This window comes from Condylura cristata, unplaced genomic scaffold, assembly GCF_000260355.1.
Source record: "Condylura cristata isolate star-nosed mole 26May11 unplaced genomic scaffold, ConCri1.0 scaffold00037, whole genome shotgun sequence".
NCBI lineage: Eukaryota > Metazoa > Chordata > Mammalia > Eulipotyphla > Talpidae > Condylura > Condylura cristata.
Genome location: NW_004567138.1, coordinates 10,170,164 through 10,186,246, shown reverse-complemented (window position 1 = coordinate 10,186,246; position 16,083 = coordinate 10,170,164). Strand labels below are relative to the sequence as shown.

The window sequence follows — 16,083 nt, the reverse complement described above, 5'->3', positions numbered from 1 at the left end:
AACAGAAGTTCTGTAGCTGCACTTCTTTCCCTCTTTCCTAGATTCCACTTTTACAACTAAAAAAAAAGTTTATATGCTTACTGTAAAAAGTGTTGAAGTGGAAGAATTACAAATAGCAAAGTTAAAATCAAAATTAAATTTGAAGGAATCGTGAGTATTCCTTGTGCCCATTCCAGCGATAGACATTATTAGTGTATATTTTACATTGCTTAATGTGTACTAGCATATATTTTGTCTTCCAGAATTGGGTTATTCTACTTGCACACATTTGTAATTTGTTTTCTAATCTTAACCTTAGGTTCTGTCACTTCAGTGACATAAAATCTACAGTTTCTGTGTATATAGCAAATCCATGATATAAGTTAACTGTCATTTATTTAACTATCTTCCTATTGATTATGACTTCTGACATTTGCCTTGCTTATCCTTTTTCCACTATTTATCAGAAAGTATGTGTTCAACCTGGTGAACTCATACAGATCACTCTTCTTGACATTGACATTGTATAAAATAATATACCAGCTTTGCACATACTTTTCCTCTCTTCCTGCTGTGTTCACCAATGTTTGTACCCAATACTTACCCCAGAAGTATTGTTTTTCCTCCTCAAAAATTCTGAAGTTTATTCACCTTAGAAAAATGTATGAATGGAAAAGTCAGCATGTTAGTAGCTAGATTAATCTACATTGTTTTCTGTGTCTGCTATGCTGAGAGATTTGTACTTATTTTTTTTCCCAGTTAACCATTAGAATAATAATACAAGGTAATGTTACTATTATCCCTACTTACCGGCAAAGAAAATGAGGCTTCTTTGGTGTAACTTGCTCAACACCACATGTAGTATGATGCAAAGCTGAAACTAACTTTTTCATAATTATTAACAAAGTTCCCTGGATTTAGTCAGCTCTTCTTAGTTTTTGCCTAATATAATTTTTCTGTCCCTGGGTCCCCTCCAGGACACAAGATTAGATTTAGCTGTCATGTCTTCTTAGATTCCTCTTAGCTGTGGCAGTTTCCCAGTTTTTCCTTATTTTCTTTAAATATTTTTCTTCCTCTTCTAAAAAATACTGTTACCTCTCATCCTCTGTAACATCATATATCCACTAATTTGCTGACTACTGTGTTGAGTGCCTCTGATCTTTGCAGTAACTGCTCAAAATAGATATTATAATTCTCATTTTGAGATGTGACAACAAGGTTCAGAGAGAAGAAAACTAATGGTCCAGGTTTCAAATCTTGCGAGTGATGGAGTGGGGATTCTAAGCTAGGACTGTATGAATGTGAGGAGCATATTCTTTTTATCACTCTAGTTTGGATGATTTATTTACATGCATTTTGAAAAAAATAAATGTGTTCTACTACAGAGTCAGCTTATCATAAAGAAGTTCGAGAGCTGACCCAACTCTCCTAAGAGCCAAGTTTCCTTACCAAAATGTTTCTAAGCCCATGGTCAGAAGGTCACTTCACTATTTCTCAAAGCAGTCACTAAATGTGAACAATTCTGATCATTAGAAAGAGGGACCACCAGGGGGAAGGTAAAGAAAAAAAAAGATTCTAGAACCCTCCAAATGAGTTTTGTCTTTTGGTCTGAGGGAAACTCTTAGGAACCAAACACAATTATCTAAATTCTTTACCTGGAGGCCACAGTGGTCACCAAGTCTCCTCTTGCCTCTCTTTTCCTGGCAGAGCATGGCATCATTGGAACTGCCTTAAAGCTCAGTTCCTTTCAGAGTCTCTAGTTACAAGTCTTTATTGTGTCCATGCCTGTGCAATAGAGTTCAGTGATTGCTGTTAAGGTCTGTTCACTTGCTGGCAATGACTTGATACACAGTCGCTGCTTTTAAACTCACTCCCCCCCACCCCCCACTACATTTCTAAATCAAGTCTGACACTGACACCTCTTTCCACCCTTTAAATGAAGGTGGGGGTGGAGCTCCCCTTAGAAAATCCCTTGAGACTCATTTTGGAAGGTTAAACTAGATGTTTATTTGGAGTTTGGCAAGTTAAGGGGAATGGCAGTGAACCACAGACAACCCCAGAGTGTGTCTTTCTAAATCCCCCACCAGACTGAGGCAGACAATAGCTGTCCTGTGGATCAGCGAGGACAGAGTGCTGGGCGGGGCAGGGACCGACGCACCAAGAGCGGGTTGGGCTTCAAGCGCTGATGTGGCTGAGAGCCCGGTCCCGGCTTGGGGACTGCTGGGCGACAGCAAGGCGCCACCAGCAGCCTCGCCAGCCGGCCTCGCGTCCGCCCCATTGACAGCTACTCAGAAAACCATAGAAGCGGGCGAAGGAGTGTCAGAAACCTTCGCAGAGTAGTTGCTGAAAAAGTTCTCTTAAGTGTTCCTTGCGAGCCCGAGCCTGAGCTTTGTGGTCAATACCATGGACAGCGCTCGAGAACCCACGCAGCAGCACCTGGATGCCGCGGGCTTCTGGCAGGTCTGGCTGCACTTTGATGCAAATGGTGAGTTGAAGGAGCCGCCTGCACATTAGGGTGTAGAAAAGGCTTTGCACCTGGTTCTTAGGAAAGGAGCTAAGGTGTCCCCTTCCCCCTTTCCCGCTGGAAAGTTGTTTCCAGCGTTGTTAATACGACATGCTGAACAGGCATTGGACATTCGGTTACACAGTTGGATACTTGTGAAGTTCAGAGTGGGAATGAGGTCCCACCTTCCCAAACTCTGTGTGCATGTGGGATGTGTGTGTGTGTGTGTGTGTGTGAGAGAGAGAGAGAGAGAGAGGGAGAGAGAGTCAGTGTCTATATTATGACAAACATAATTTTATGTATTTGAGGCGTGTGGGCTGATCCTCAGTTATCTGAAGTAATGAGTCAGCTCATTTTTACTATGATTTGTTGAACAACCCACACACTTTCAAAGGGAGAGGGAGGATGAATTTGATCAACTTCCAAAAAAACACTACTCCCCCCAAAAAACTGCTTGAAGAGAAAAGGAACTACTTCGCATTGTCATTGATTTTAATCAATAATTAAACAAACACAAAGAAAACATTGAAAATGTATTATAATTCTGCAGACTAATATTCAAATTTATATTGGTAAAAATTATCCAAGCTTGGGTTTCTTTTGGGTTGGATTTTTTTCTAAAAGTCTTGTTTAATTGTGGATTAAAATTCTTGTATATTTCATGGATTCCTTTCCCAAATTTTCCTATGGCCCTGGCACAAAGGATTGAAGATGTGTTTACTATTCCAATCCCTACTTCCATAGGTAGATGCTGGAATTAGCTACTGCAATAGCAAGTAATAGGATCATGGGGACTTTATAAATGATCAAATTAAAAGTAAATTGTAATAAATACTAAATGTCATGTTATTTTATACACCGTGACGATAATACATACATATCTTATTGCCTTCAGAAAAAGGTTACATAGAAGAGAAGGATCTTGATGCTTTCTTTCGCCTCTTGTTGACAAAACTGAATGCTGATGTAAGTAGTTGTGCTCTTAAGCATTATTTTATGTGTCTCTTAGTGAAGTACAAGGAGTCTCCAGGTATTGTGTTGATTTGTACCTATTAATTCCATCTAACCTCCTTTTTTCATTGCATGCATTTAATTTTTCTCCCTCTCCTAGCAACAGGAAAGATTTAGGCATAAAATGTTCAATGGTATCATTTAACATGTTGGTCATTGACTTTCACTGTAACATCTGTCATCCACTTAGAGATCCGAAGTGTCGACTCAGACAACTCTATTTTGAAGGTCTCCTTGGTTATGTCTTGGCTAATGGATTTAAGCCTGGTGATCAGGTAGCCCACTTGCTCATAAAAGTGGAAAAGATCTTAGGGTCTTGGGTGTTTAGTGCATTTGACACACCTTTGATAGCAGAGTACAAAGTAATCATTTAAAATCATTTCCCCCATGATTCATTTTTATTAGACGAGGTTACAGATTTCTCAGTGAATGACAAGCCAAAAAATAACCAACCTACCTGGAGCTCAGGCATAAATGTAAGTCAATCTATCTAGAGTCCATGTTCCTCCTTGATGGTAGAAATCTGGTCTTGAAAGATGTAGATTTACCTTTGAACATCCCTGTAGCAAAGCAGGGGAAAATCTCATAGAAATTCACCAACTGGACTTGGAAGACCCATCAGGGAATGCACGGCAAGGGGAGCAGGTCTCGCTACAGTACAATTTCCAGTAACTTATCCTCAGGTACAAAGTTTACATGGAAGAATATTGACGTGCATCACACTTTTAAGTAGGAGCCTGAAGAGGGGAACAAGGAACTCTGTAGCACCAAGGAGAACCAGAGGATGAAGAGCGGATAGCTCTGAGAAAGGTTGCCAGCTCCTGCAACAGTTTCATGGACCACTTGGTCTCTCTTTGCCAGCTACATCTCATATTGTGTTTCTTTTGTTTTTTTGCCTATTTCTGTTTATCATCCCCGTGTTTCAAGCATCCCCGTGTTTCAAGCTCTCTTTTCACAGCATCGCTTGACTTTCCTGCTTGGCCTCTTTGGGGTTCATCTCTCTCAGCTCTCTGATCTCTGTCCGTTTCTTACCTGTCACTCCACCAGCCCCTAACTCCTGAGTTGTTGCTTCTCTCTCTTTTTTTTTTTTTAAAGATTTATTTATTTATTCATACAGAACTGGGTACAGGCCAGAGATGTGGAGGGTGAGAGGATTCACCAGGAACAGAGTGGGGAGCAGAACAGGCAGATCGACGAAGTACACTGCTGAGGGGAGCAGCGGGCGGGTCAGGAGAGGTCTGCCGCGCCATGTGGTCACCTCTGGGGCAGGCGGGAATCGAACTCATGTGGAACTGGTTTAAGCTTCTTACAGCAGTGCTTTAACCCGTTGCGCCACCAGGGAGGGCCTTCTCTCTCTTTTTATCTCTGGTCATCCTGTTTCTCAGAGCTCTCTCACTGTCCTTTCTCTCCATGCCTTCTACTTCTTTCTCTGTCTCTGTCTCTTCTCCCTTGGCCCTTCATTTCTTTCCTTTGATCATTTCCCCACCTCTCCTCTCCTCTTTGCATCCGTTATCTTCCCTTCCTTTATCTTTCTTTACCTTGCCCCCACTGACTGCTGTGATTGTGAAGGCACATGGCATTCTGGAACCCATGAATCAAATGCCATTTTGTCAAACATGTCAGGAGTATTTGAGAAAAAAAAAAAAGATAAAAGCAGAACTATCCAAAGACTTGGAATAAACTGGGCGATAAACAAAAACTGAAATCCCCAGATTCTGGGGATTTCTACTGGGCGCAGAGTAGACAAGGGGGCTGCGGAGCCAGGAGGCTGGCAGGCCTCCCAGAACCCCACAGAATCTGTAGGCTCTTAGGGCTCTCTCTGGCTTTAACTCGTGGTCCTGCCTCTCTCGTCACTCGTCCTCTCTCATCTATTCTGCCCTAGCTGATTTGTGTGTGGAACTGCCCTCAACCTCATCCATCGGGCTCAGGTGTGCACACTCACTCATGCCCACACCCTACTCCATCTTTCCAGGATGGTCATGCAAGCCCCCTGCCCACACTCCCCAGCGCCTCCCGCATTCAAGGTTGCAAGTGATAGCCAGAGGCCAGAGTTGTGAAAGCTTGACCATATCACTTATCCTACACATATAAACTGTTAACTGGATGTGGTATCAGCTGCCCTTGTGATTATTCAAAATGCTGAGACCTTATCCTTGGGAGCTTTTCAGGACACCCTATTCTACCTGAGCAGCCATGTTTAAGAGATTGGCCCCCATCTGGCCTATTTCCTGGCTGAGAAATGAGTAGGCCCTAAGTGTTTAGGATGTCAAAGTGAAAGACACTTCAGCGGGGATACTGCCTCTGGTGTGCCGCCCAGTTTTAATCAGTGCCCGAGGAGTGGAGAATTAACAGCAAGGAAGCTTCCCCCATCCCACCCTGGTGACCAGCAGGCCCTCACTTTGGTGAGCAGGATTGGCAAGTAGTTCTCAGAGGCCTGAATAGCTCTAATTTCCTCCCCTGATTAGCAGGCCCCTGAAAACCCGGAAGAAGGAATTTTAAGGTTTTTACAGCCAGTGCCTGTGGTTAGTCTCCGAGCAGTCAGATTGCGGGTAATTACCTGCTCCTCCCAGCTCTGAGGGGATTGACTTAATAGAACCATCAGCTGTTCTTTCTGCTGCTGTTACTCACCTCCCTCCCCCTTCAGTTCCCGGCCTTTTCCTTTTCAAATGCTAATCTTTGGGCTCTGACCAGGTCTGCATCTGCGGGGCTGTCCCTGCGCTTGAATTTCTGTGCCTGCTAAAGGCCTTTAGCGTGCAGGTCACATCTCATCCTGGGCCTGTTGCAGAGATGGTTAAGCCCCCTGCTCCAGCCTTACATAGGTGGGCAAGGTTGATGCTTATGGAAAATTATGAGAGAGCCCTAAACTCTTTTTCTTCAGGTCTAAGGATTAATCATAGACATTGAGTCAAAATTCAAGTTTCTGTGTCTTCCAAATAAAGATGGCATGTAGAATCCATCTAGGGCTCCTTTGACTGCAAACTTCTGTTACTTTGAAATCTAATTTTCCACTGATATAGTCTAAGTTTGTTAACTTCCTTTGGGAATGCCCGACCCGACACAAAGAATCACTTATTCATTCCACATATAATATATTTAAGACACAGAAATGACTGCTGCCCTAGGGGATCTTTTATTTGAGAAGTCCAACTTGTTGAGTGATTTCCATCATGCTTTTTCTGCGTGGTGCCTGTTCCACCCATACACCGGATCACAAATATACACGGTCTTTGGTGCCAAGACCAGCAAGGCTAATCTCTATATTTAGTGGGTGGTCAAATGAGGAAACCCAGTTGGATGAATAGCCTGATGGTTCTGAGGAGAATGAGCATGACTGTTCAAGTCTGGAGACTCAGAATCAGACACTGAGTACATGTGACTTACAAGCCCTGCTTCAGAATTCATTCTCCATTCCTTGATGGAAGGTGTCATCTTTCCCTGAAATAACCCTGCAGTTCCCTCATGAAAAGCAGTGTAATATGGGGAAAAGTTGTAGATGAAGGGAGATGGCATATTCAATAATTGCTTTATTACTTTGGTTTCTCTTAACTATTTTCCCCTTTGAGCTATTTTTTTTCCTCAAAAATTCCAAGGAGATTAAGAAAATGAGTTATGGCAAACTAGGGGACCTAAGAGACCTGAACTTTTCAGTTAAAAATGGAACCAAACCTCTGAGTTCTTGGGGGGAAAAGTCTGTATATCCATGATAAATAAATAATATATAGATATATGTAGTTATATAGAAAGAGATATACAGATATAGATAGATATATTTAGATAGCTAATGTCTATATATTCTAATTATAGGTATATAGATTATATACATATCCATGATAACAATAATAGCTATGTAGTATATCTGTATATCATATATACTATATCTATAATAACAGTATCTATCTTATCTATATATATCTATCTGTATCTACCTACCTATATCTACCTACAGATATATATTATATAAAGAACACAGTTTTTGTCCCAGAAAAAAATGCATAGTGATGTTCAAATTGTTTCTTTCAACACTCTAAGTCTCTAAATGTCTCGTCATTCACATTTTAGGAGCTCACTAGTTGTAAATCTTACCTAGTCAGGATTCTGATTACTGGTTGTTTTGCTATCAAGTCCCCATCACTCTTCTCTCTTCTACAACAGCTTTAAATAGCTAAGTAATGTGCTTTCCAGGTTAGACTGACAAACATAGGTCTACATACTTTGAATATTTGATGTCTCAACTCCATGTTGGAATCCCAGTGGCTTTCAGGTGACTCTTTCTGGCCCTTTGTAGGAAGCAGTCATGGAAGAAAATGCACAGAAGTTGAAACAGCAATTTATGGCTACCCACCGTGTCGCTGAAGATGGCCGCATACAGATGCAAGAGGTACCCTTCACTACCATGCCTTTCTTGCCTCTTCTCTTGGGCTAGAATTTCCTTTGAAAGATGATGAAAATCTTAAATTTCATGGTTATTTGACCCAGATAATGTTTTTAAAGTGATCAACTCTCCTTTTTCATCTGCTTAGTAATAAAGAGCATATGGTTCTTCCATCATTTTATTCAGGTCAGTCAATATCTATGTTTATTTTATAGAGAACTGATACACAGGAGGCCTTTCAGTTATTTGATCCAACATTTATCTCTGCACACTGTCCTGTTCAAATTGAACCTTGATGTAAGAAACGACTTACTGACAGTAAATGAATTTCGACTTCAGCATCAGCTCCCAGTGGAGGTTGGAAAGATCACTAAACACAAAGCATTCAGGAGCTGTCTTTATTTACAATGAGCAACTGGAAGGAACATATGGAACGTGCAGTACCTTGCATAGTGTATCTGTAACCTGAACATACCTTTTTCTTCTAGAGACAAAGAAGTATAGAGTAGAGAAAGGATTTCTATCCCCCCAATATAACTGTAGAAGAAAGACATGGGATATTATCCCTATTTTATTGATGACAAAACTGAGGTAATTTCCAAGCACCGTGTGGCCAGTATGTGGTGTTGGTATAAGTGTAACTCCTCTGTGGGTTTGAACCTGTCTATGTTCATAGCATACAGTTAGTCATCTATACAGAAACTCATTAATCTGAAACCAAGATGTTCACTCCATAGTAAAACTGCCTTCTAGACAGATTACCTGGAACCTGGAGAACTGGTGGTCTTGACGACCTCATACTTAGACAGTGAATATTAATGAAAGCATTTTTCTTCAGTTATGTAAGTTACAAGAACTGTCACTAAGAAGCTGCTTTTTTAGCAAGCCAATAAACTAAGCCCTTATTTTGAATGTAGTTGTTGACAAATTTTTATTCAAAGGCAAAAATTATATCTGTAACCAACAATTATAACAGAATTTCATGCATTATAGTTCATACAAAAATGGAAAAGTAAGCAGTAGCCTCAAGTTAGAAATTCCCACAACAGTCAAGACTACATGTTCGTTGTTATATTGTCTAGCCCCCAGAATCTGACAGAAAGTATTTAGCAAATATTATTAAATATTTATTTAGCAAAATATAAATATTTACTATTTGCTGACTTTATAAAGGAATGAATGACATATGGTGAATAACTAAGCGCTCCACCATTATCTTACTAATAACAGGTACACCTTCCTGAAGCCATTGAGACCTCGGCAATAGCTGATATCCAAGCTATTGTCATGGAGTCCTGCAAATGAACATACTTAGGTTGTTGTTTGTAGGGAAGCTGGCAGGATAGGAATGTATCATTCTAAGTCTCCTTGAAGCTGCCTGAGCCTGTGAGCTGAAGGAGTAGTCAAATTCTAGGCACAATGAACTATTTCACTTTCTCCATTTATAGGTGGTAACATAACACTCAGTTCACCTTAATCCATTTTAGATATTTTCACAAAAGATGGGGAAGCAATTACAACTGAGAACCAAACTGAGTTTATGGGATGGTCTGTGTATTTGATTTGTTTGTGTCTTTCCAATCAAAACTGAGGACAGTGTGGGATCTAAACATTTCGGACCAATGAGTTGCTTTGTAATTTGATTACTTAGCCTGTGACATTCCATATGAGAAAACACGTAGTCCTGGAGAACATTTCACATTCCTTGCATGGGTGGAAAACATAATCCTTTGGTATGGTATAAAAACTTGGCCAAATTGTATAATCTGTCTGAGTCTCCATTCATCCTCTTCATCAACAGAGCAGTTACCATTTACTGAGTGTTTAATATGTACTAGGAACATCGCTAAACATTTAACAGGTAGTTCCTCATTTTACTTTTAGTCTTCATGTGAGCACCAGCATATCATAGCTATCATCTGCATGCTGCAAATGCAGAATCGAGGCACATGATCAAATAATAGGCAAGTACCAGGGAAGGAATTTAGATCTGTTATAGGGCTGAAGGAGGGGCACCCTGGGACCCCCAAACCAGTCTGCTTTAAATAGGTTCTCCCATCTGCCACATATAGACAAATATACTCTTAGTATGTAAGATCTCCAATAAAAAGAAGTTTAATAAAATTAGTGTGTGATATAGCTAGAAGAGAAAGAATAGAGTTAAAGTAGTTTCCCCATGAAGCAACTAAAGTTACCTATTCCCTTGTGGGTAAATGCCCAACCAAACAGGGTTGGCCCAAAGCAGGGTTGTGACCTACTTGCTATCTGTAAATCACAGCAGAGAATTCTTTGACCACCGACAGATAGCTCATATCACGAGGCAGGCCCTGGGAAGCTTAAACCGCTGTTGACCTGATTAGGTAGGTGACTGACTCCATGGTGGTCTTGGGTTAACTCTGCCTGTGTTAACATCATACTTTGCTGTCGCAAATGGCTCTTGATGTATGGTCACAATCTCCCCTTCCTTGTCCCTTGTGAAACTTTGTCCCCCATTCCTATCCCACCCTCTTATTCCACATTCCACTGTCACATGGCCAGCGTTTGCTAGCCTGTGCTCTTTGAATAAATGGCGCAAAACTTGCACACAAGCAGCAGAGTCTGGCCTTGCAAACCTGCTCCATGTCTGCCGTGTCCTTATCACATTCTCACCTCAAAGTGACAACCAAGTTCCTGCCGCAACACAGTGCCACTGAGGCCCGAAAGCTTGCCACAAGTCTAAGGCATCTTCTGGTGGGGACCCTCAAATAAGGGGCAGAAGGGGCCAGAAAAGTATGGGATGAAAGGAGCAAAGTCAAATGCATATATAGGCCAAGGCTGCCATTGTCAGCCTCCCTGCAGGTCTCTCACCCACATTCTGTCTCGTTCAAGTGTCTCCTCCCAGTCTTCCAAGTCTCTGGTACAAGCCCAGGGCCAAGAAGCAAGTGCACCGTCTTCACAAGTCTCTCTGCTCCGTGTGCCTTCTCCAGGGCTTCTTGATCCCTTTCCTTCCTTCTCTCTGTCTTCTCTAACTTCTCCCTGCTGAGCGCTTCCCTTCCTTGTATGGCACAGGGAAACTGGAACCTACCTTTTTTATGGATATCACAGTGGCACAGATCCCCACTAAAGCCTATCACTTACCTGCCTCCTGTTAGGAAAAGGAGACCATTAGTAGAGTTTATTTACCCGAAGGATTGGCATGAGAATTAAGTGAGATGCTAAATAAAACACAATGCCAATGCCAGCCAGGTAGAAGGTAGTCAGTGTCTGACAGCGATTTTTATTCATGTTTGGTGTCCTTGAGATGACCCAAATCCAGTGAGATTATTTTTTTTTAAGATTTATTTATTTATTCGTACAGAACTGGGGTACAGGCAGAGATGCGGAGGGTGAGAGGCTTCACCAGAGTCAGAGCAGGGAGCAGAACAGGCAGATCAACGAAGTACACTGCTGAGGGGAGCAGCGGGCAGGTCAGGAGAGGCCTGCCACGCCATGTGGACTCTTACGGGGCAGGCGGGGATCGAACTCATGCGGAAGTGGCTTAAGCTTCTTAGTGCTGTGCTTTAACCCGCTGCGCCACCAGGGAGGGCCCCCAGTGAGATTATTATTGGGAGAGTGAGCTAATCTCCCTTACCATTTGCCAGGTATTGCTCTGGACTCATTTTGTGTATTGCAAAAGATGTTGAGAACTACCTGGCTATAGAAGAAAGGGTCATTGCTCAGGGAAGCCAATTTGGAAAGCAAGTAGTATATACTGCAGTGTCCCAGGCTTGGCGGTGAACCCAAGCACAATTGTGGCCAAGCACAATTACATGCTGAATCAAGTGTTAGAATCACATAGGGGAAGAAGATATTCCCTATGTTCCTATGAGTGAGGGAAGTAAATCAATAGACATTGCTCACATAGAAAGCTGGATGTTTGAATTGAACCCACTAGTACAGCCTAGAGACACAAACAATGTAAAAGAATAAAAATAGTCAACACTCAAGAATCAAGTCAGGCAACCATCATTCCTGCTTTTGTATATAGCAACAGAGTAAACTACTTTATTGTATTCAACATATATACCACAGAGGTTAAAAGTGTGGCCTTAGATGAAGTCCTGACCCCCCATTTAATAACTCCATAACAAAGCAAATTCCTTTTCTCTGTGTAGCCTAGTTCTTTAGCTAATGAGCAGTGAGAATAATGGGGTATCACGTATTTGATAAGTTGTTATTAGGATGAAGTGATAGGTAAGAATTTAGAACAATGAATTCATGGCACATGTCAGAACTACTTGCTATTTTTATTTTCTATTATAACTGTAGAGTTAATTTAATATTGGAGACTTGGAACGCTAGTTACTAATACTAACACATGTATTCTTTAGGATTATTAGATTGTAAGCTCATGGAAGGCAGATAGTATTTCATATCTAATGGGGATACAATACTCTTTGAAAGAATCAATGAAACAAAAATGATAATAAAGAGCATAGAACTGCAATCTGGGCTCCCCATCCTCGACCTCCCAAACCCTTTCTGACTTATAATATATGACATTGTGCCTTTAGCCCAGCGAGCACTGACTAGTGTTGACTATTTCTCTATTTTTGCTATTAATGCTTTGTCTTAATGTACAGTCTTTATTTTAGAGTTTCAGTTGAATATAACAGCATAATTTCTCCCTCCTGGTAAACTATGACTCTAGGAAGTAAGCCTATCAGACTATCATTAGACCAATGAAAAATTATCCTTGTTGCAGAAAGAACTATTCCCATTCAACAAATTATCATTTGAGCACTTTCATGTGCCAGAGACTTAGTATAGTATGAAAGATGATAAGTTCAATGAAGACATAGAAAACAAGAAGAGGATAAGGAGTGTCTGGAAGTCCAGTGTTAATCAAGGAGCCAGAGAACACCTCATTGAGGTGACTTTCGAATAAAGACTCAAGGAAGAGGTACTGTACCATGAAGCTACTTCTTCTCCCCATTTCTTTAGGTAGCCAGCCTGTTCTTATCTGAGGATGAAAACTTTCTCCTGTTCTTCCGCCAAGAATCCCCCTTGGACAGCAGCGTAGAGTTTATGCAGGTAAGTGTTTGGCTGTGTCTCTATGGAGGATGAGGGTTAAGCAGAGACCAGGATCCGGGGCACCAGTTACAGCAGCCACCACCCCTGCCCAGCTACCTAATGTGCCCCTCAGCTGACAAACTCCTGTGCCCCAGACTAGAGGAAAGTTTATACAGGCCCAGGCAGTTATGCTGTCTAAGGAATGTGGTGGGTGGAGCCAGGGGGAAACTCAGCACATGCCCCCGGAAGCCCTGGGGATCTAATGAGCAGCTGCTTCTGAGAATGCTGTCTAGACATCGAGACTCCATGTGGAACTTCTTTAAATGTCGACTCATTCTCATTTTGAAGGCACCGTACAGCCCAACATGACTTATCAAATTTCAGATCCAGGCAGCAGATCTGTTCGCAATGATTGTATTTGAGTAAAAGCTAAAGGTTGAATCAATGAGTCTTCTTATCTCCTCTTCTATCCTCCAGGTTTTACTATCTGTAGGTGAAAAAATACCCAGGAAGATAGAGCAGTGTTTCTCCAGGGCCAGAGAGGCCAAATTAAGAGATAGATAGTGCCTGCAGGGTCCCTTTCTAGAAACTGTTATCAAATCCTGATTTAGGAGATAGTCACTTAGCAACTTTCTGCACTAAATATTTATTTACCTCAGGACACTTGGAAGTCATCTACTCAGAGTGAACAGTGACGAAATTTGAATGAGTAATATGTATGTGCTGATAATCAAAGAGATGCAAATTATAAACAAGTAATTTTGATCTAAGTGGTGCCAGGGTGCAAAGGAAATCACCCCACATGTCTTGCGTTCTCAGGCTAGAGGAGTAATTGAGCTAGCAATCAGACAGTTAGCAAAGTAAAAGCAGTCAATTTATTAACATACATTTGTGATGATGAATGCTTAAACCAATAAAAGGAAACAAAGCTTGAGGAAAAGGCAGCAGACTCCTTCCTGACTGAAAGACCACTGTAGGTCTGCTCTTTGGGAGAGGGTGGGGATATTTATCCAGTAACAATGCAGTATGGGAGGGAGAGGAGAATGGGCAACAGTCTGCCTCTCATTCTTGTGACATAAGCCCCTGGAGAGTTTTGGGGGAGATTTAGGTTGGCGCCAGCTTGCTCTCACTGTCCTCTGGTGGGGCAGAGTGACAAATGCTTCATTTCTATATCATATGCAGAATTTACAGGATTGTAAATTATAAAGAATATGGAGCAGATGAGGAATGTTTATCCTGCATTTGGGGACTTGAAGCATCAAGAATAGAGGGGTGGAGATGTCACCTGCCAGGCAGGATATCACCTGACAGACACCCCTCTCATCACTAGCCTGAGAGTAAAGATAAGGGTCTTAGATGGTGAAGGGGTGTTTACTGATAAACCTGGGGGACACTTGGTTGCTTTTCCAGTGAGGGAAAGGGCAGGTGCTTAAAAGGAGGACAATCTCTTTGATTAAGGAAAGGTGAAAGACTTAAGCAAGAATAGAATCTTCTAGGCTTGGGGGCCTTACTATCGGCTGAAAACAATCTACATTTTTAAAAGTAATGGTCATAGACCTCCCTCAGGAGGCTCACTCAGCTTTTTTTGGTCTCACATTCACAGAGCTTGTAGGGAAGCCCTGAGATTGCTGCTCAGACGCTGTCACTGTGATGCACAGTGGAGTAATTTTATGGAAAGCAATTTTGCAAAAATGTAAATGGGATATTTTAAAATTATATTTTCTAGAGTTAATTAAAAAATCTTTAGCCTTTTACTTAATCCTGCGTCTCCAGGCATCTATCTCAAGCACATAATGAGAGAGGTACGCAAACTTTTATACAAGGTTCATTCAACATTGCAGTGTTACTTCTAGTTAAAACCAAAAATAAATGTTTAACAATGCAGGAAACATTAGTTGAATCCTGAGAAATTCATCCTTCATTCATTCCACAAATATTTCCAAGCACTTGCATTGAAGTGTGCTGGGGGCTGTTCTAAGCGATGGAAGCTGAGAGTAGAAAATTTAGGACGGAGGGATTCCAAGACCCGAAACTGGAGGTGAGGTTGGACGTGACTAACAGAGTGGTTAAACCAGCCATAGTGAAAAATCCTCAGGCCCCAACAGTTATACCAAGAATAGGATTCTATGGAAAGTATCCAGAGGTTCTGACCAGGGGTGGGGTATGGAGATTGAGGTCCACTGTGGAGAACCACCAGACCTTGCAAATCAACCTGGTTACACTTAGAAGTGATTCATTTACAATAGTTATTCCAAAAAGGAATAGATGCTGCTCTGCAGCCCATGATTGTGCTGGAACACACAATTCACCTGTCCTTTAAAATGTCCCCTTTGCCTGCCTGTGTCTGTGCGAACAGCTTCCTCTCCTGGGCAGACTTGCTGTGTGCCGCTGAAACAGGAACGCTGCCAAAACTTCTCTCCGAGGTGACCTAAGACCACACTCACTGAACCTTACACCTCTTCAAAGTGGTATCACTGGAGATGCAGGACTTAAAAGCCCCTTTGTGGATCATTACTTAGCACTAAAGATCAAATCATCAAAGAATCCTTAATGACATGGAGAGAAATAAAATATTATGAAATGGGATTATATATTGTCAGGCACAAAAGAGATCATCCTGTACCCTCTGGGGTCGTCTTGGGCTAGATGAGTAATCAAGACAGCAGCAGTGGGGTGAACAAAGGAGAAGAAATCAATTTAATGACACACAGGACTAAATTCTAAAGCATGGAGCAGACCAGGAGTATTTATACTGCTTTTGGCAACCTGGCCATAAAGGACAGAGAAGGGATGACTTCAAATGACAGACAGGCTATTTACTAAGAGTAAAGAGATTTTTAGAGTTGGAGCAGATGTATTGATAAGCCCAAGACTGGTGAGACCACTCCCCAAACTACATTTTTCTAGGTCATAAAAGGGGGAGCACTGGTTATATTCTGATTAGGAAAAGGTAGAAATTTAGGACATAGAAATTTATCTTTTTTGATTAGAATTAGGGCTGGCCAAAGAATTTGGGCAAAATCAGAAGCTTCTCCTGGCCTCCAGGGACCACACTGCTCAAAACAACCTGCCTTAAGTAACAATCATAGATCTCAGGGCTCATGGGGCCTTCATGGACCTCAACTTTCGACAGAAGATGATGGAGGCCTATCTAGACTTAGTAAGAAAAGCCTACTAGATAAATTCT

The 16,083-nt window shown here is 41.6% G+C and overlaps 1 protein-coding gene across 2 annotated transcripts in view; it reads left to right on the top strand.

Moving 5' to 3' along the window:
* The first annotated feature begins 2,147 nt into the window (after positions 1–2,147).
* SCGN (secretagogin, EF-hand calcium binding protein) overlaps positions 2,148–16,083 on the top strand; it is a 36,178-nt gene continuing 22,242 nt past the window's right edge. Inside the window, exons 1-4 of one of the 2 annotated variants that reach the window (XM_012732960.1) lie at positions 2,148–2,464; positions 3,378–3,448; positions 7,779–7,871; positions 12,828–12,917. In XM_012732960.1, the coding sequence (XP_012588414.1) occupies positions 2,383–2,464; positions 3,378–3,448; positions 7,779–7,871; positions 12,828–12,917 (336 nt within the window). In that variant the 5' untranslated portion in view covers positions 2,148–2,382. The remainder of the gene's footprint in view (positions 2,465–3,377; positions 3,449–7,778; positions 7,872–12,827; positions 12,918–16,083) is intronic. The other variant, XM_004693328.2, reaches the window with a different exon arrangement.